Below are 21,451 nucleotides of genomic sequence, written 5' to 3'. Positions count from 1 at the left end.
GAATTATCCGTTTCTCAGAAACGAAATTTTCCGGGGAGGAAAAAAGAGCCATCGCCGGAGTGGAGCAGCAGTGGATATATATGTGGAGTGTCGTATAGCGCGGGTAATACATGTACAGTGGTTTATATGCCAAAAGTGCATACGGCGTCGTTGTGTCGCTCACAAATCGATGTCAACGGAACAAGTGCGAATGAATAGAGTGGATGTTGCTGATGATGGTAGCGACGCGATGAAGAAATCCACCGCCACGACCACCGGCAGCGGGAGCAGAGCAGCAACAGTGGAGGCGACCGGGGCCGGCTGGCAATTGGGGCAAAGGAGATGAGCGTATAAGTGCATCGAGAAGCCACCCCACAGCGGGCTGCATCCCCCGAGTGGTTGCAATAGAGACAACTGCTGGTGCACCAACCCCGTACTTTGTCTCCGTGCGCTCACGGCTCTAACTATCCCTTGCACCCACGGCACTCGCTTCACACAGCCACAACGTGAAAATGTTTGGTGATTCCCATTTGTTGAGTTAGAGTTTTTTGTTTGCTCCTCCGTTCCTTTCTTTTTTACGCCCCCCGCAACACCCCGCTTACACCCCCTCCCCCTCCTCGATCCCCGACTGGAGGGAAGTTGACGAGAGAAAAAAACAATTTTTGTGTGTGCAAGAAAAACTGAGGCAACAGGATAGGGAAAAAAGATGACTTTCTTCTCCGGTTTTCGTGTTATGAGAAACATTTTTCAGTGATTTTCCATAGCGCAGGAACAATTTCATACTCGAGCACTAAGAACTGCGATTCCGTTGCACTGTGTTCTTCGGTGGTGAAAAAAGTGGAGAGACATTTTCCCAGAAATTGCCCCACGGAGAGAAAAAAGTAATCGATAGAGGGTGGTTTTGTGTGGTGTACAAGTTTCAAATAGACCATCCCCAGCTACAGTGAGGAGTTGTTGAAAAACTGCAACAGAGACCATCACGTGTCGTTCGCGAACAAGTGTCAGTGCGGAGGAGACGGCAAATCCTCACGAAGCGAGACCCAGGGAGAGACAAAGAGTGGACAGATGTGAGAAATCATGATAACTGGTGACTTGACTATCGTGAAGTGCGATAAATAATTTCTACGATCATATCAGATGCACACAAAGTCGTCGCAAATGTTCGTGCCATTACTTGTTGCGTCACACTGTGCTGTGACGTCAGACGGAAACGCATTTTTCATTTCACCGTTGCCACTATTTGGACAGTTTTTCGCAAATATCACGGCCACCGCGACGAGTACCACAGACACTCAATCAATAAGTGAAGTTAACGAAAAAGCTATCGGTAGCCGACAAAAATGGCGGATTGTTCTTATGCACGTTGTGTTCAAGAGAGAAGATTTATAAAGCGTGAACTGCAGAAATGGACTAAGAGCATGGTTTATATTGTAGGTAAGTTGGAAACTCTGTGTAATTATGCCACTGAAGCCCCCTAATAAGTGCCACCTGACCCGCATTCGCCGAAGATGGCGCTGCTGGCCAAATTTCTCAGCTTTTACTCCCTGTTGCACGGCCAAATTGAATTTAATGCAATTATTCCACTGTCACGGAGCATTATACTATACCATCCCTCACGTACGGAATGTGTTCGAGTCCTATCTCATCTGGCGCTATTCGTCTCTCTCGGCGGCAGGAGAGCACAGCGCTATATAGAGACCTGTTGCCAAAATGTTCCTGTGTTCATTGTGTACACAGCCTTATGTACAGCCATACAACCATATAGACTCGAGTCGAAAATGTTGAGAAAATTCAAGTCCTCACCCCAAAATGTCTGGGCTATGTCTGTCCAAAGTATTACGCCACAGCAGCAGAAGAATTACGCCCGATGCTCTGTAATGTACATTTGTATGAGTATTTTTCCGTGGCGATGCTCCGTCATTAGCACATTTCTTTCCCTGCAAAGATGATCAGGCATTTTCGGGAGATACTCGGAGTTCTGCACCCGCACTTGTAGGCACGTTGGAATCGGGTCTCTGGCAATATTACCTCAATTGAACCATAAAATGTGATAAAACACATAACTTGTATGTATTTTCCCCTTTCAATGTCTCTTTATCATCTCACCATCTCTCTTCCTCTTCCCGCAAAAATCCCAACTTATCCAGCCATCGCTCGTCTCTGCCGATACTGACACATCTCTAACACTGTATTCATGCATACAGAGATATTTCCGGCAAATTACCAACTCACCTTTCGGGATACTTAAAATAAATTTGCAAACAGTCATAAATCATGATGAAAATAAGAAGAGAAACCACAATTGATCGCTATAAATCATTAGTTTTCCAAGAAATACCATTAATGGAAAACTTCATTATAAATGGCACTTTGAGTGACACTATTTTGAATTCACGTGAATGATGATTTTCCTACAAAGTTGCATTTTTTTCAGTCAGACGCATATTAATGAGAAATCATTGGGAACAAAGAGGAATTCTTGCTCCTCTGAAATTTTCATGATATCGAGAAAATTGGCCTTGTAAAATTCAGTTCATTAGACAGTGGAATATTGCTAATATACCACTAATAACAGCCATCAGCTTGGTGTGGCGCTCAAAAGCGATAGGCTGGGGAGGTGATCGAACTCTTTTGAACCGATCCGATATCCCCTTTTCGATATAACGCCAAATACAGCAGAGCGTCTCCTCCTCGATGCGCTGCCCAAAGTTTGAGGTTCACCCCCTGTCTCACCACACCCCCGGCCGTCGATATTGCCCAAGAGGCACTTGCAACCAGAGAAGGATGCGTGCGTTTGTAGTGCTTTCTCTCTCGCCTCCTCAGGGCGACGACTGCGACGACGACGTCGTGTGGCCGTTGGGGTAGGGCGGTGGGTGGGCAGGCTATTTTCGCAGTAGGGATTATTTCATTTTCGGAAAGGGGACAGACGCGTTTTTTCTGCGTCTGCCACTTCTGCAGTATGCGGAAAAATCATTAGTCGAGATGCTTTTTCGTCACACCAACTCCTTGGCTTGGGCGAACTCTTCTCGCCACCAATTTAAGGCGCCGATGCACATCCACGACTCTCCGCGACGCAGCAACGGCCTCCACTTCCACCCAACTTTGCGCCAGCCAAATTGGGACTGACAAAGGACTGAGTTTTACAAATCGCCGCTGGTTAATTCAACAAAGTTCTTTGTATGTAAAACCGGTGAAATTCCGAACGAAAAATTGTATTCTAGAAGATGAATTGCAGCCTAGACGTTGCATCCAGTGGGAAAAAAAACAAACCTTTGTTGTTGGAACACATTTTTGAGCTCAGTGAATGCAAAGTTAGAAATCGGGAGCGAGAAATGCGACGCCTCACACGGAATTCACTGTTTATTAACGTTATAGCGATATTTGGGATTTGAGATATCGAACGAGGGATATGTATAATGTATATGCCAGGACAAACAGAGGAAGCGCAACCAGTAGTCAGTTGGAGCATCCATTTGGATATGCTACATTTCGTTACCCCATTCGTCGCCACGCTGAAGCGACATTCATTGAAAAGTTGTGCGGTTCGGAGTACAGTGCTGAAGTTTTGTGAGGATCTCTCTGGGGGTGTCCCACCCGTCCTGCACACGTACACACTAGTTTTGATAATGCCGTTCACCATGATTTCCACGATGCTAATGATGATGTGGTGGCTGCTGAGGAGTGCAGTGCAGCAGCATGCTGTTGAATCACGGCTCCGATGTTGGGAGGGTGAATGAGAAAGATACAGAGTGGATCAACAAGTAGTGAAATTGTTTAGCATCATGATAGTTTTCATAGAATTGCACTGACTCTGTGTACACATGTACTTAATCGCGCCCTGCGAGGTACACAAATAGCGCATCGTCGATTTTCATTTCGCTCGAAATCACGATTGACACAATTGTTTGGCGGATACATTTCCAGGAAAGTGTCTGGGTGATCTCATTCGTTGGTGTTTTGGGGAAATAAGAGCGCATTTGTTTTGCAAACGGACAATGGAGAAACATCACAAAATTCCTACCTTATCTCAAATCTATCGTCACCTTTCGCGGCATTTTGAGTGGCGAGAGAGAACAGTGGCATGGAAAAAAGGCGGCGAATGAGAGACGATACGAAATATGATTTTTTTCCTCTTCCTAGCGCGCACTTCTGGAATATTCTGCAGTGACTTGTGAATATTAAATTTATTTCCCCCAAGAGAAAGAGAGAGAGATGAGGACTCGAAAGAGTGTGGCAAGAATGAAGAAAATCTTGCTGCACACACAAGCGAAAAATGGTCACTCACACTTTCTGGTCGGCCCCCCCCCTCGAGAACATCATCTCTCCTCCTCGCGAAATGCACACACAGTGGCAGCCGTAAAAAAGCACGTCACCAGCAATTGCACATTTTCAGTACTCCACTGATGATGATCAGCACAGCGACAAGAAACACCAACGACACAATGATAATAAGGAAAATCTTCAGATATCGCCATCTCGCTCTGTAATTACACACGGCGACGACGCGATGCATTGTCACTTTCCATTCACACACACTCACGCGCGTCGCATTTTCTCATTCCATCGCACGCACACACATCCACTGCAATCGATGCATTTCCACTCACTTCACTTGCAGTTGCAGCTTGTGCAATTATATGCGCAAACGTATACGATTGTCTCACTCTGTGCGACTTCGCACTAATGTGGTGGGTACACTGGGAAAAATGCGACATGACGAATTGTCGGCTGGATGCAGTCTATCTGAGGAGAACATCTTCCAGTGTAATTACGCTGATTTACGACAGTATTCCCGAAATGACTCAGTTGGTCCAAAAATGGCGGCGCAACGGCAAGTGTGGATGGCAGAGGCAGGATTCTTTCCGGGACATTTTGGCTTCCCCCCTTCGAGGGGACTTGCTGACCTATAGTCCACCGTGTACGGCCATGGATATTTATCCCTTTTCGCGGGGCTATGACTCCGGCCACTCGACATTGTCCGTCCTGCTCTGGGTGTGCGCGAGTGTTTGTAACTACCCAGAGTTGGGGAAAAGATGCAGTTGGTGTACTGTGAAGTGCGGGCCCACTACAAGCATATGCTGGAAAATGGCAATGTATTGTGTCCCGATTGGTGCTGTAGACGTAGATATACACACTTTATATGATTTTCGCTCCGAATTGAATGTCGATGCGATATATTTTCAGTCGCATAAACGCAACGCACCGATATGCAACGGGACGTTTTTCGGGACGCGCCCCGAATCGATCCGAGTGCGTCCGAACGTGTCCGAAGAGATTTTCACATACCGCCGGGCCATAGTTTTGCGTGATTTGAAATTTTGAAAATTTGACCAACTGTTTTTCACTTATTTTCCGCTATTTTCACGCCAGAGGTGACAACCAAATTGCAGCAACTCCTCAATGGTATTTGCGGAATTTGGCAGTGGAATAAATGGCTATTCGCGAATTTTGGCGGCCCACAATTGGACATTCTCTGCAATAACTTGCTCAATTGTACTTGATAAAGCGCATCGAGTGATTTCGTGATAATTTGCTGTTCAGTTCAGTCTCTGGAGACAGTGCGTGAAGAGTTGAGGGTTGGCGATCGCACGGCGTCTGGTCCACTGGGTTGATGGCCACCATATGTTTGGGTATGAGTGTGAGATGGAGACGCCTAGTATCTCATGCCCATCACCTACAATATGAACTGTTGTGCACTGTTTGGGTTATCCACTTTTTTGCCACCATATTATCAGTCAATTTCACATCACCGGACGCCGAGGACGGCGCAATTTTCGGCTCAATTCTCCACGAAAGTCCCACAAGACGGGACTCCCCGAAGCTAATACAAGCCCGTCAGAGTCTCTCCATGAATTCGCGCTGCTTCCATTATCTCAGGCGGTTTCTTGAAGGTTTTCACCACACATCGCATCATTGTGCCAACACACTGTGAATGCTCCACAAAAGTGCGATGTGTCAAATTGCTTAAATGCAGTTGAAGAATTTTTTCAACCCTGATAACATTTATTTAAATATTTAATTTGTCTGCTGATACACCCATGGCAGTTTGTATATGGAAGTTATGTGACGACAGCAGAAATTGTGCATTTCTTATCTCATCCCCGAAGTGCGTTTCGATTGCAATTGCAATTTCTCTCGTGGCTTTTGCTGCCCCTCCCTCTCTCTCTCTCTCTCACTCTCCTCGCACTCAATCATTCCTTTTTTTTGTGTGCCCCGTCCCCATCCCAGAGCGTATCGTTTGATAAATTTTTCACAATTGCTCTCGTTGCTATTTCATATCTAATTACAACGCCAACGATACGTCTTGATATGTGCAAAAAGTGAATTGCACTGTGCCAACACAGATGCACTTCCTCGGCGAAATATGACAATTCATGTGGAGTGCTAATTTTTTAAAATACCTGATTAGTTTCGCGCAGAAGCTCGACGCTGGTAGTTGCAGAGAAGATTCACATGGGCCGCCATTGAGTCACGATCACACAGCCACTCTCTTTTCTTTCCTCTATTTTCCACCGATCAGCTATACAATGTACTGAAAATACAGGAAATCGCGGGAAAATGAGAGAGAGAAAACTTAATTGATAAAGAAGTAAAATCCTCTTAAAATTGTTATCAGTGCGTGAACGGAATAAAAGTTGAAGTTTGTACGGTGGTGCATCGCTGAGAGATCTCTTCAACAATTAGAAGAAAAAAAGAGCATAATGCGAAAATAATACTTATGGTGTGAAGGCGAAAAAAAGAGGAATCATAAGAAGCTTGTACAAATTAAATATTCACTCGTATTTGCAACACGAGCAGGAGGAATATCCGCCAGCTTAAAAATTGTGAACGCTGAAGCGCAGTTGTGATCGAGTGAGACAGCCCAAGATCGATCGGCCGATTCTCGATCAATATCACAGAAATTGCAGCAGCACCAACGGCGGCTCTCAAGCCAACGACGAACGACTGCGATTAATTCCAAGTGCCCAAGGTTTACCAGTTCATGGATATCCATGACGTGCAACGTATGTTTACTTTTGCATTCTATCAATGTTCATGAATATGATCGTCTCGATCGAAAAATGCATTCCCCAATTCACTTACCATTAGCTCAAATATCAGGCGCTACAAATTGCCAGTGGATTTATCGCAATTAGCTGTCCAAAGAAAAATAGTCGCATAGCATATGAAGGAATGAAAAAATGCTATTTGAGCCAGTGTACAATTATGGGGATTTTATTTCTATCAGCGACTCTTAATATTTCATGCAATCACTCATAATTTCTTGGGAGTCACATCCAGTGTCCACTGAATTATTCAGTGGTATTTTTCTTGAAATATTGCAGCACAAAAACTAAATCTCATACTGATACTTTTGGTTCTTGTTGTTGAGTATTTGGGAAAATACTCATTCATAAAATAACACAAGGTGGACAAGTGTAAGGGTTCCAAGTTGCTATAAGTTCCGAAAAGCCCCCCATTGAACTGTCTTTCCACTCCTCATAGACATGCTGGGAGAAATGCGGCAGTCTTTCAGAGGAAAGTTATGGAATTCTGACAGAGTGTCTGTGGTTCCACCATAGTTTTGAGTGTTGGGGTGGCGCACCAGAAGAGTGAACATATTTCACCCATCAATCAACAAATGATTTAAATGGTGCACTCCACCACCTCCCACTGTATTTGTATACAATTGCTGTTTGAGAGTAGTTTCAAGTTGAGATTTTGTGAATTCAAATGAGAAAAGCGGACGAGATAGTGAGTGTATGGTGACACTTGTTGCTTGACGCCTATATATATGTAGTATTCCTAGGTAAATACGCCACACTCGTATATAGACTTCATGTGCACTGTGTAGCGAGAGAGAGAGAGCGAGATATTATTGTGATGTTGAAGCTTGCACTGTATTTTCAGGATATAGAGTAACTTTCCCATTACTATCGCCACACTCGAGTGGGAAGAGCCTTCACACTCCACAATTCCGCATTTTGGGGCCCGCCGAGCGGCCAAACAAAAATTTTCCGCAAAATTTTCCTCTCCCCATCGCGATTCTCCACTTTGATAGTGTCTGCACATAAAAAATGCCTCATCTAGTGTCATGGAGCAACTTTTGAGTGGATATAATTTAAATAGTCGTTCTATAAATATCATTCTGAAAGTTGCTACTGAAGCTTCCGTCATCAAACAACTTCAAACAGATATTTCTCAGACAAAAGTATAGAGTGTGAAAATGCTAAGTGCATTTACAAAATTCCACCTTTGTGGTGAACACGTTTATTTTTTGCTGCTCCTCGAAAATACGTTCGTTTAAAAACTTTTCAAATGAATATACAGAAACGATCACTAAAGAATTTCTCAAATTTCCTCTAATTTGGCATGGTTCACTTCGAAATGGCTATTTTAGTTCTGTAACTGAAGAAAACACGACGAATATCGATTGTTTTCTAGTTCCACATGAAAAATGAACGAGTGAAAAATGTCTGACAATGAACGGAAAATTTTGTAAAGCATTAGAAACTTGATATCGTTTAGAAAATATTTGTATCTCGAAGAAAAAACACATCATTCCAGACCAAACAGTGATGCATTTCACTTCTCTTTTCTACCTTCCACACATAATATCAACAAAAGAGACACAAATCAATGTTTTAAAATATATTCAATAAAAATCGTGTTACCGAATTAGTATATAATGCTTCTATTTATTGCGATAAAATTTTTGTGTTTTATGCTCGCTTGTGTGACGTTGTATTTAGAAACTATTTGGGAAATTAAGTAATTTTTCAGTTCAGCCGAGTGACCTTGCTCATTGTATTCCTGAATTGAACATATATCATAGCTTACGAATGCATTAGAAATTTCCGACTGAAATTCAATGATCGTTTGCATTGCGCACAGTGCTATTAAATATTCTAGTTTCTTTATGCCGGAGAAAAAAAATCATTTCTTTGTGTGTTACGTGTGAGCAGTTTGAGGAATAGATAATCACATAGTTGCAGCAACCGTCACCTTAACACTGGTCATTTGGCTTGACATGAGATGCAAAAAGCTGCACTCAACTTGAATAAAATTGCCCATACACGGCCATCAAACATCACTAAATTCCAACTATTCTCTAATTAGACTTTTATAACAATTTTCCAATTGATGGCGCATTTTTCACACTCAACACAGTCACATTTTCTAATGAACCGCCAAGAACACGACGCGCTGAAACTTTCAGACCAGAGACTATGAATCGAAAAGTACTTAGAATTAATTCAGCATACGTTTATTCTTTTTAATTATTCTCGCGAAACTCGAGGTGGTATTATTGGTAATTTCTCAAGTTCACCTTGTTTGTCTTGAATTAGCATAAAATTGTTATCTCTCCCCTTTTTTGCATTATATTTCATGTACATATCTCGCGATTAGAGGTACAAAATAATAACAATAAAAAGTGTGAATTTTCATTGGAAATATATCATGTGGAAAATGGCACAAGAACTACAGCTGCGAAGCGCTGAGTGTGTTTACTTCTGGATTCGAACTCACCTCCCCATCTCGAGCACACCGTCAAATCATAATGCAATTTTATTTAGTGCGAGTCATGAAAATTATGTAGATAAAACGTGAAGAAGATGAACGTGTACGTGGAGTTTTTGTTTTATATTAACAATTTCAGCCTCCATAATTTATTTAATTCAATTCCATAAATGCGTAAAAGTGCACAGCGGTAGCAGACGCAAATATCACACATCCATACTGTGAAATGAATATATGTGAACATATAATGAAGGTATGATATTGTTGGAACGAAGGGGAGTCATCCGAATGCACAACATCTTTTATGCTTACGCATTTGTATAATGGGGGAAACGCACAATTATGTATGAAAAGCAGCGTGTTTTTTATATTTTCCATATATTTTTCAAACAATTTTTAATCGTCATTTTACCTGTGCGAATTCAGAAATTAGTTAAATGGAAAAATTATGAATTATGTATTCCAGATACATTGTAATACTGTTTCAATTGAGAAATATTTCAGTGCGCGCGGAGAGAAGCTCCGCGTATTGTTGGAATGGAGGAAAAAAAGCAGTGAAACAGTTTAAATCGAAATACACGTAATTAACTCTGATATTGTCTGGTTAAACGCTACTTTAAGACAAGATATCGAATTTGCATAAAAATACAAATTTTACCTAATTAATTTTATTTTCATGGGAAATTATTTGCACACGTTTCTTCCCCTCTCGGCAACCCCCAATAATCGTGCATGAATATGTTAGAAGCGCACCTCCTTTCAGCCGGACTACCTCACTTCGACCGCCATTCGCCGCTTCTTTTTTTCGGCAAAAGAAACTCAGCGTCTTTTCGCGTGACCATAGTTATTACAAGAATCTATTTAATGTGAATGGTCGCTCCAGAGCACCATGAAAATTAAAAACATTTTCTTTCGAGGTGGCTCGTAAAAATTGATGGAGCTGCACAAAAATGTTGCAGAGCTTTTGGCATGAAAATAAATTAGGGTTAATTTTCACTTCATTTCAAGTGCAATTTTTCTGCGGAAACTTCCCCTAATTTTTATTCCCTCCGTGATAATTTATTGTATTCGGATGTGGTGTGTTGTATGCTCGCAACGAGAGACTGAGAGATTCCCTGGCAAGCACTCCTTCTTCTATTTGTGGGTAAATTAAATAACTCACGTTCTACACACCCTTTTGATAGTTCTGAGTAGCAACTTGCGTGATCTGCCCTTTCATACGCTGTAAATTGGTTAATTACAAAGGAAATTTTACTATTGAATACATAACTCTTTGACTTTGGCTCATCCTGCAAACTTTGTCAGCCAAGTGTCTTTTTTTCTCCCAAGTTCTTCTGCAAAATCTCGCAACAAAATAAAAATATATTTTCCCAATTTTTTGATGAATTTACATACATAATGTACGCTCATTTGTATACAAAGATGTTTATTAGGAAAAGTCGAGGAAAAATTCAGATATATTCTCCGTCGAAGGTTTCAGGAAAACATACAAGTCCGGGTTTAGCTCACTTCCACCCAGAGAGCATCATAAATGTTTACACATCGTGAAAACAGATGAAAGAGTGCCAAGGAAAAATAATATATGCATAACTGTAACATGGTTGGAAATTTTCAACAAATACCTCTCTTTCCCATATTTTTAATAGGTAATTCAATAGAGAGGAAATTTTACAGAGTTTATCGCCAATTGATTTCCTCAAGTGGCTTTGAATGTTGGTATTTGGAAAAAACTATTGCAATTAATATTTTATTGTTAATGCAAATGATTGGTATTGTATTCTGAGTTTGAGACTTCTAGTTCTCGACGCTTCGCAACAAATTGAATTTAATTGTTACCCTTTTCTGTTTTGCCATTTCCCACATTTATAATATCTCAATGTCAAGAATATTGTGCTGGAGAATTGTCCTAAAAATTTTTCACTCCATCCAGTCATGTGGCAATTATGGTTGGCTTTTGTATCTTACGGTTTGCACATAAAATCTTCACATGTTCAATTAAAAACATGTGTATACAAATTGATATTCTTTGCGCAAATCTCCGTGCCTATTGTAAATTGTATTAGCAATAGCAGTGATATTCTGTGTATAATAGTATAATTGCTCGGGAAAAATACTGCTATTCACTCTTTGACAATTTTAGGTATTTAGCTCAACTTTTTACTCACTTCCACAACTCGGCCAATATATGAATATTTCACTCCTCTTCCTTGGACTCTTCCGTCGTCCTGACCTTTGACTATGTGTGGGATTTGTTTCGTGGGTAGAATTCGGATCAAATTAAAAATATTATAGAGCTTCGTGGTGGGCGTGAAAGAGATTCGCCGAATTTTCTCATCAAATTCAACGATTTCATTCTAAATTTTCCAGATTTTCCTAAAATATTCAGACTCTGAATAAATATAATATTTGTTAGGTATCTTTTTTTTTAATTTCTACACTTGAAAATTTTGAAGAGAAGTATGAAAAGTTGATTTTTTAGGAGTTGTTTGGATAAAATATACATGAGGACTATTAAAAATTGACTTTACTAAGTAATATTTTAAGTTTTCTATTATTTTGTCATATTTCAGTCAAAAACTTCCATAAATACCGATGAAATGTAATGAAAGATTTATAAAATAAGTATTTATAGAGCAATATAAAAACTTAAATGGACGATTCGATGGTTTTTAATTAAATTTGGCAAATTTTGCAGCAATATTAACGTCAAATTTTCAATTTGCTTCACTGAAAAATGGCGATTTGCACATTCCATAGTTTTCAATTCACCCGTCGAATTGGAATTTACTTTTACAGCATTATTACGGGTTTCACACCATCAAACATTATCACTAACTTGCGTAGAGTTAGTATACGGAGAATAAATTATACCTCGAAAGTGCTTTTATTTGACATTCTGTCTGGGAAGCTATTCAAAATTTCAGGGCGATGATAAGAAAGTGTGTGCACATTCTCCTTTGTCTCTCTCCTTGCTGAGACATTGATTCTCACACCGAGACCATTGACTCCGCGATCGACTGATGACCAATTCACGCATTTCCCCGTCAACAATCGCCTCTTTATTCTCACTCGATGCCAACATTGTATCGCGCGAGACGACACAATAGCGCTGAGCGCGAATTTTTGAATGTGTTGCCATTCACCACATGGCACACGCAAATCCGATAAGTCGGCCCAATCCATTTTCGTGGCTGCCGCTTTTTTCGGCTGATTCATCCGCGAAAATGCACCCAAAACACACCGAATGCGCGGCCCAGACTTTTGGCAATGATACTCGTCTCGTCTCGCGCCTTCCGCTTTGGCCAGACTTTCGCACTCCGTTCACATGGCGAGTGTATTGCACGCATATTTTACTAACCAGTTTAGCCTGGGTGCTGCGCGAATTTGGGCAGGTCATGGTTACTATCAATGGGGTAACGACGCGATGAAACCAGACACACACGACTGGCAAATCCCACCGGACGAGTGTGCGTCTGTGTATATCTCCCGATGTGTGTATCTCATGTCGCATGTGGCACCGTTTGCGGCGCAATGTGTGCAGGCAATCATTATGCAAAGTAGCGCCGCCGAACATTTTGGCACATTGGCACTGTGCAGAGCCTGAAAAGCGGGAAAATCAAGAGTTTTTCTCTCTCGGCAATTGATCTTGAAACAACTTTCGCACTTTGCCATGCAATTCCAATAAATCAACTGCTCACCGAAGCCGCTTGATTTTTCATCGGCGATCTTAAGCGTAACCAATAAATCAAAAGTTTAAAATCAAAAGTAAGGGAAAATTAAAATTTGCAAAGGTGATCGCGTATTGAGTACACGGCCTCATAATTGAAATCGCTTCTATAGTCAGATTTTCACAGAAATTTATTTAACGTCATGTTAAAAAGTTTTACATTATTGTTACAGAGCAATTCCACACTGCAACCTCCTGCCATTTACATAACTATTTTTTCTGAAGCCCCACAAAATGCTTTTCAACGGCAAAAAAGTTAATTCCCTAAACTGCTTTTTGATAATCGCTCATATAAGCACAATTCTCTCTTATGCACTTCAATACGAACGCAGATGGAAACGCAACGACGGTAAATGATTATGTAAACATATACAGGAACTATGTAGTTGGTTTCTATTCATTTATGAAAGGTAGCACCATGAACTTTTCGCATACACAATTGCATACTTTTGCCAGTGGTACAAACATGCTATAATGAAGTCGAGCGTGGAAGGTGCAGCATAAAATGACGTTTGTGTGATAATTTTGCGTAACTTTCCTCAACTAATTTTCAAAAAGCCTTACACATTAAGCGTCGTTGGGATGCTTGAGGAGTTGTACTGAGAATTGTGCGGAATTGATGTCGCACAAATCGTCAATTTGTTGTGAATATCTTCTGAATTTTTGCATTCGCAAAATTCTTTCGAGAATTTTTGCCGTGGTCAAGTCAAACGTGACCCTGCTTTAATGAATACTGAAGGTCAATGATTGACACAATTCTATAACCACATGCAGAGACGTCGATCTAGCAGCGTTTATTGCGAATGTACAAAATTGCAGTGTTGTGGAAAACTCGCCGACCTATTGTGTAATATTAAACATTTCTTGTGTTAATCTTTAATGAGATGTGATTTATGAGCACTCACACCTCCAAAAGAAAGATGAGAAAATGTATATTTTGTCTCACAGAAGAAAACCCCTGCGAACGCTTTGTATTTCGTGTATGGAAAAAGTTGTACAAATTCGAATAGGTTCACATTTTCCCCACTTGGCGAGGGTGAAAAGAGAGTGATAGCACATGCACTATATAAAATGTATTCCGATATGCATGTGACTGGGTCTTTAATAAATAGGCAAAAGTGGTGAAACAGCTTTCGCAGCCTTTGGAAGAAGTGCACACGAGATTGGGGGTCAAAAGCGAAAACTTTTAAGAGACTCTTTTGAAAATGATTCTTGAAGTAGGTGCGCGAGCTATAAAAAATGCACTAGTATTGATTCTTGGGGCCACTTCCCCCCCGGCTTGGGGTATCCTCACCCGCACAAAACTGGCAGAAATACCCCATTTTGAACCACACGAATACACACTCCACACCAGCAGCTCATGCGAGTGGAAGGGCGCCGTCCCGGGGGATGGGGAGAATATTGTTGGGGAGTGAATGCGAACGCCACTAACTACTGAATTCCCTTCGCACATAGAGCTCCATGTGCAAACTGCCATACATAGCGCTCCCCTTCCCCAGCTAAGAAACACTGCCGGGACTATCTCTCAGCACACTTCAACTTTTCATCCCCCGTCCTCGTCATCGTCAACATTATCTGTGTCCTCGGGGGGAAGGTGTTGGAACCGCTAATACAGCGAGGAGAGCCTCGCATACGTGAGCCTACGCGATGGAAATGCTCTGTCAAATGCATTTCTTCGCATTTTCGCACACGAGACACTTTTCCCTCTCTCCAATTGGAGCGCTTCAATTTTGGATAAGGCAGAGCCTCACGTGACTGTTCACGGCTTTCTTTAAATTGACGAACACGAAAATAAGTCACAAGAAGTGTACAGCAAAGTGCTTTGAATTGATTTCCAAAAATATTCCCCAAAATGCGCCCCTCAATTAGAATGACAGTGAGATTTTCGATATGACTTTCATATTCTTTTGCATACACGTAGAAAAGTCGCCGTGAATTTCCTCTGGCACCTTCGGGTGGTAAAAATGAATATCCAAATATCGATTTCTGCATTTCTTATTCCACGAACTGTGCTGAATTATTCTGTGGCCTCCCAACTTTCAGCTGAAATGCTGATGGGATTTCTTGTCAGGTATATCTCTGGTCCGGAGTATTTCATTTCGTCGGTGCGATGGGAGAATCAGGACGAGGCCCCGTAATTGCAGTGATGGTTATATTTCGGGGGTGAACTCTTACATCCCCCCACCCGTGGCTCCGCCGCATGCAATTGAGGAGTCTTTTGAGGCGTAGGAAGACAGGTGAACCCGGCTGGGAGTGTTGGATTTGGTGCTGGCGAATGTGTATTCGGACGCAGGATCAAAGGATACATATAGCCATCAGCAAGCGTATAACATGATCATATATCACTGCATGCACTCTGCTGTTGATCCATAAACTGGACGAGGGACAGCAGGAGTTAGTTAGGTTGAATTAAATTTTGATTGTTTCCTTCCATTTATAGACTTTGCGTGAGCCGACATCTACCATGTACACATGTAGCCCATAGGTTGCATATGTTGAAACTGACGACAGTCAAGGGTTGGGAATAGTTGAATAATACCACACAAAGGCCATCATCAAAGGCTGGGGGTGGGATATTTCTGAATATGTGTAAATATGATTGGGAACGGTATTGTGGGTTGGTGAGAGGTGCAAACAATTTGTATCCAAGTACATAGATGTGAATTAAGGATTTCTATCACACTTCAACAGTTTGTTTTGCTATCGTCCGACCAAATCACATTCAACACTGCACTTTCCAATTGAGTAATCTTTTTATATGGAACCCACTCAAGATTGTGCAGTAGGTTCGCTGAGAATCCACTGACCAAATGTGTACGTTTCGGGGAAAATCATACCCAATTATTCCCAGTATTATAACCACACGAGGCCTGATAAATGTGGCACTGGCCGATGGTCTCTGTGCGAACTTTCCAATGAGAACTTTTTGGCATATTTTCAAAACTACACGTAATTTTCCTTCTGGTCGCTGCACGAGTATTGCATTAACAACCTCTCAAAAGCTGTGTTTCATGCTATTCATATGCACCTTTGCTATATTATATACTAAAGTTTGTCCATGTTTTGGCTGTGCTTTCAGGTTTAGAACGAGTCGCTGAAGAATTGATGGGACGCAGGAAATGGAAACTGTACCAAGAAGTTCTTGCCCAATCACATATAAATACAAATTCAACAAGTTTAGCGCAAAACAATACATCAACAGGTGGGTGGAAAATTTAATTTTGTGGAAAAAGTTTTCCTCCAAAGCAAACTTCTGCACAAAGTCATGTAACAAGGCAGAACATTTCGTTTGGCATCTCTGGCTATACGTGCATTTTGTGCATATAGTGATTCCTCTATTATTCATACATTTTATATTATATATCCCTCATGTTTTCCACCAACAAAATGCAACATAGATTCCCCGAATCAAAACAACGGAAAGCAGGAGCTAGTGGAAAAAGATTCTACACTGGGTTCGCAGACGCAATCCACCTTGGAGAACCATTCCAAAGAGAGAGGGGCCACGACGGAGGATACCGAAATCAAAGAGCCCAGCACAAGTCAAGACGAAGCAGGTGAGTGTCTACAGAGTCTCCATAGAAGGTGTCTCACCTCTGGCCAGTGGTGGCTCAATTGCATTTGTGAAGATGGGATAAATTGCATGAGTTCTCCAGAACATCCGCATGTCCATTTTGAGAAAGGACACGAATTTTCCGAGTCTTGGTATTTGAGGGAAATTGCATTGTGTATCGCACATCAAGTCTTCAGAATCTGAATTATTGAATTACTTCCAGCTCGTTTCAATACTTTCGTGGTATTTCAACTTTTACCTTTTACAAGCTGTCTGGTAAATTCCTCACTGAAAGATGAGCTTAAGCTTATGGAAACAATAAATTCTGCAGTGATCTTGTTGTGCAGGAAAAAAATATGAAGTTATTTAAAGTATTCGATTGTGTTTGTGCTGTTTTAATTTAAAGTAACCCAATAAATTGAGTAGGAAAAATTTTCCCGAAATTGTGTGTAAAATATAAATTATTTAACCTCGATTTGCATATTCCAATGCAAACAAAATTACAATTCCATTTTCTCCTGTGCTATATATTTGTATAAAGTTATTCTGCATCTATGGCAAATTCAACACACAACTCTCCGTGTAATTTTTTTTCCAATATAAACTTGCAATGGAGAGTGATATGTGAAATGCAAATGAGACATCCCTTTTTGAATTTTGTCACGAACTATGAATTATAGAGGATGGTTTTTGTCCCAAGTGGAGCCGATGGGCGGTTTTTTCTTCTTTTCACGTGAAAATCATGTGCCTTTCGTGTCTTGCAGAGCATCATCAACCTCAGGCCGCGGGCGACACACTAGCAGATCCTGAGGTGAAGACGTCAGAGAGTAACGCGAGTGATATCAAAGGCATCACAGTCAAGTCGGACGAGGAATTGCTGGACACGAGACCGCCAAAGCCTGTGGATTGGCGGCCTCAGGACAAGTGTTATTTCTGTGTGGACGGCAAACTGCTCGCAGTGAACGAACGCGGAGAGCTCGTGGCTGAGTCCGGCCCGGTTAACGCCGAGCCAGACCTCGCCAACACGGTAATTAGGAGTCTCAGCGCGATGCCGGACATTCGCTCACGATGCCCTCTCTCCTTGCAGACACCCCTAGAGTCCGACAGTGATTCTAGCGAGAGCTGCTCCGAGGCTGAAGTACAAAATCCTGCGGCTGCCTTCGCAGCAGCCACGCAGAAATCGGTGGCCGCCTTATTGCGAGGTTCCATACCTCCAAATATGACTTCGCTGGAGTCTATGGCCGCCCAACTTGCAGCAGTGGCATCTCTCCAAGGGCTACCAACCATGCCGGGTCTGGCTCAATTTTACCCAGGTTCGTGGCAGAATCATGCGAGTCTGTGATCCACAAACTAACCGTCCTTTTCTCCTCTGCAGGACTGTGGTACCAGCAATTCTCCCAGCACATGCCCCACGCGGGCGCCGGGGGAAACGCAGGAGACATGCTAGCTTCAGGATCGTCCACGAGTGGAGCCACAACGAGTCCCACGATAAAGCCCTCGAACAGCCCCAGTGAGACGATCACAAACAGCGAGCAGCCGTTAGACTTAAGTGCAAAATCATCACTGTCGTCCTCGACGGCCCTGGATCCCAAGCACATTTTCAAGTGAGTAACGCTAAATGCAATTATTATGAGTGTATCTATTTGAGAATTGCACTTGGAGCTCGCCAGTTGTAAGGCTCTTATTTGCCTTTATTGTTCTTGCAATCCCCATTTTTGAATTGTTGCCATTTTTATCTCTCGCAGACAGTGTGCATTTTGCTCATATCATTAACCTACATTCTGACCGTCTCAAATCCTCACCTTTCTCCCATTATTATTGGGATAGTGCCACGAGTGATACAATCGCAAGTCGAGAGCGCCACATTTTCCGTGTCTCTGTGTGCTCATCCGAACTGAGAAATTTTGCACTATCGCGCAAAATAGTTTCACTCCGTATTTTCCGTATTGCTTATCCTATAAATATTATTGCACAATAATGTGCCGGGATTGATATAATAAAAAGCAAATCCATAGAATCAAATTACAAGACACAATTTTTCTTCGTACAGTTTAAAATTTGATAAGATTAAATTTGTCGCCAAGAGATAAAGTGGCTAGTCTCGATATGGCATTTCGATTAGACAAATTGCACTTGAGCTGTGTTCTACTTTTTAGGGGAGTGCAGTCGATAATGGGTCGAAATGATATGTTTTATCCATGAATCACAACTGAAAAGAATTCACTCGCTTCCACCTATGGAAATGAACTGATTGTGAAGAAGTAGCGCATGCAAACTTCAAGATTGGCTCTATTTGAGTGAAACCCTCAATTCTGCAATGCTCTCTTTACAATCATGTTCTGACTGTTGTGAGCAATATTTATTCTTTTTTACACTTTGCACTCGAGGAATGTTGTATTTTTCCCGAAAATAAACAATTTAACCAGTCAGAAAAATGAATTATGAACTCAACATAGAACAAGTCTCCTGACTTGTGTCTATATCAGACAAACGTATTTAATTTAATCCTCACTTTTAGAGCTATTTTTGTACCTCCTCCATAAGTCCCGAGACTTTTAAGCTCAAATTGATCTCTTGCACTCAATGGCGAGCTTTTAGGCATCCAATTTAATTGATGTATAGTGTTGAGTGTGTCACATGGGATAAACGAAAAAAGTAGTGCAGCACACATAATGGAATTAATTCTATGTAACACCATCCCCTGATGTTTGGAGCATAATAGGACAGAGTCACTCAAACACACCATCCATCGCCACCCAACGTGGTCGTTCCCAGATCAGCAGAAACGAAGTTATCCCGCCCATCAGACCCACCGAGCCCACCCACAAGCGCCCCCTCCTTATTGTGTCAAGAAAACCGATCGATAAAGTCAAGTCACCAAGAAACTCACCCTCCCGGCTCAAATTGGGGTTTCTAAAACCCCAACTCGGTCCTCCTCCGACAATACTTCGCCTCGGACACTGCAAATATTTCATGTGCTGGACTGGGCGGTGTGGGGGCGGGGGAGCAGGTACCAGGAGAGACATTTCTTCGCCCATGCACACACACAGGCACACACACAGGCGCAATCTCCTCAAATTTCCACTGCGAACAAGGAGGGAAAGCATGGGCGGGCGGATGAAGATGTGAATCCTTCGGGAAGGCCATGGTTTCCAAGCTGGGCTGCGATCGTGAGTGCTGAAAAATTTCGCACAGGGAGGGAAAAATTAATTAATTCACGATTTTAATTAAAATTTATTCAGAAGAATTGTTAATTAGCGCTATATGGTTGGGAGCAAAAACTCTGGCACATCAGCCAGAGAAAAAGAATGGGAGAGAGGATAAAAATTCACGGAAGTCTAGCAAATTCTTCGCGTCTTTTTTTCGATAGACACTCTCTTTCTCCTCCATCTTTTTTTTGTTTATGGGGTGGGTTATCGTCTTTTTATCGTCCGCAAAAATTAAAACAACAGCGACTAGCGCACACAAGTGGCGGACGAAATGGTTCTGAAAGAGAAAATGCTGTGAGCGGTAGAGTAGCTGCCGACGCCGTTACTGGTGCAGGTCACTGACCGGGAGTTTCTGGCGATATTGGGTGAAAAGAAAATGGGATGATTGTGCGGAGTTCGCACTCGGGCATGGGATGAGGGATTGAGGGCGAGAGCGAACAGCCCAGAAGCCCGGTAGCATCTGAGCTCGCGCACAATAATTGCCAATTTTTCTGGCTTTTATTTTTGCCCACACGATAGATGTGGCAAGGAGTGGCGCGCGGCTAGGCGGGGGTGAAAAGGTGGCGAAAGAGGAGATAAAAGCGCACCACCACCCCGTTTTTTTTCGTAACAACCCCAAAGTTCCAACTCTGGAAACCGCGACAGAAGAACGTGCGCAGGATTGGGTCGTTGCTCTCGAATATAACTCCGGTTTTTTTCGTCAGCCAATAAATGCGGAACTGAAATTGTCTGAAATTCAATTATACACCATCTCTGCGATAGGTGAAAAATTCGCTAGGATCTGTACATACTTCAGTGCGGACGGAGAGCATGCCAGAAATCATCTTGCTGGATAATCCCTTTTTGTCGTGCTCAATGAAACTTTGATTGAATATACACATGCTCGTCTGTGCCCGGAGGTCGGACTGGTGGTGCCGAATTTCAAAGATCGCCCACAGAATAGTCCAGAGTACGGTATTGACTTGATTAATTGAATTACATGGTAAAAATCCATATTCTGGTCACTATAAATAGCAGCATCCCATCCTTATTACCCATGGAGCTCTGATGCATTGGAGAAAAAAAAATGAAGCCGAGATGCTTTTCCCAGATTCATGCCGACATTGCTTTATGATAGCCATTATAAATGGCAACATCTATACCCGTTGATAATTCACTTTAAATTAATCTCTCTCCGTTTAATTGTGTTTCCCATGAGTTTGCAGGAATTCCTCATCTAATCAGCCTCTATACAAAAATATAACAAGAAAATGAATTACGCACCGCTTTTTTGTGTTTGGCATCTCAATAAAATTCATTCGCCTCGATTTTCACAACTGAGAGTAAAGCCCATTCAACAATGAAAATGCATGTATATCGCAATCCTTATCGCTCTTCGAACTCAGGGTGACGTGAAATTTGTCATCATTCCCATTTTACTTGCAACAAAATGTGTGCAAATATTTGTATGTGAAATGTTAACGAACCTCAAAGAACAGAGAG

General features: G+C 41.9%; 1 protein-coding gene across 1 annotated transcript in view; it reads left to right on the top strand.

The window, feature by feature from the left end:
- The first annotated feature begins 548 nt into the window (after positions 1-548).
- Positions 549-21,451, top strand: part of LOC132257324 (mushroom body large-type Kenyon cell-specific protein 1) — a 34,095-nt gene continuing 13,192 nt past the window's right edge. Inside the window, exons 1-6 of the mRNA XM_059754186.1 lie at positions 549-1,413; positions 16,287-16,409; positions 16,606-16,764; positions 17,525-17,739; positions 17,848-18,073; positions 18,136-18,364. Coding sequence (XP_059610169.1) covers positions 1,320-1,413; positions 16,287-16,409; positions 16,606-16,764; positions 17,525-17,739; positions 17,848-18,073; positions 18,136-18,364 — 1,046 coding nt within the window. The 5' untranslated portion in view covers positions 549-1,319. The remainder of the gene's footprint in view (positions 1,414-16,286; positions 16,410-16,605; positions 16,765-17,524; positions 17,740-17,847; positions 18,074-18,135; positions 18,365-21,451) is intronic.

This window comes from Phlebotomus argentipes, unplaced genomic scaffold, assembly GCF_947086385.1.
Source record: "Phlebotomus argentipes unplaced genomic scaffold, Phlebotomus argentipes genome assembly contig_6, whole genome shotgun sequence".
Taxonomy (NCBI): Eukaryota; Metazoa; Arthropoda; class Insecta; order Diptera; family Psychodidae; genus Phlebotomus; species Phlebotomus argentipes.
The sequence above is the reverse complement of the archived record's forward strand: the minus strand, read 5'-3'. Positions and strand labels throughout refer to the sequence as shown.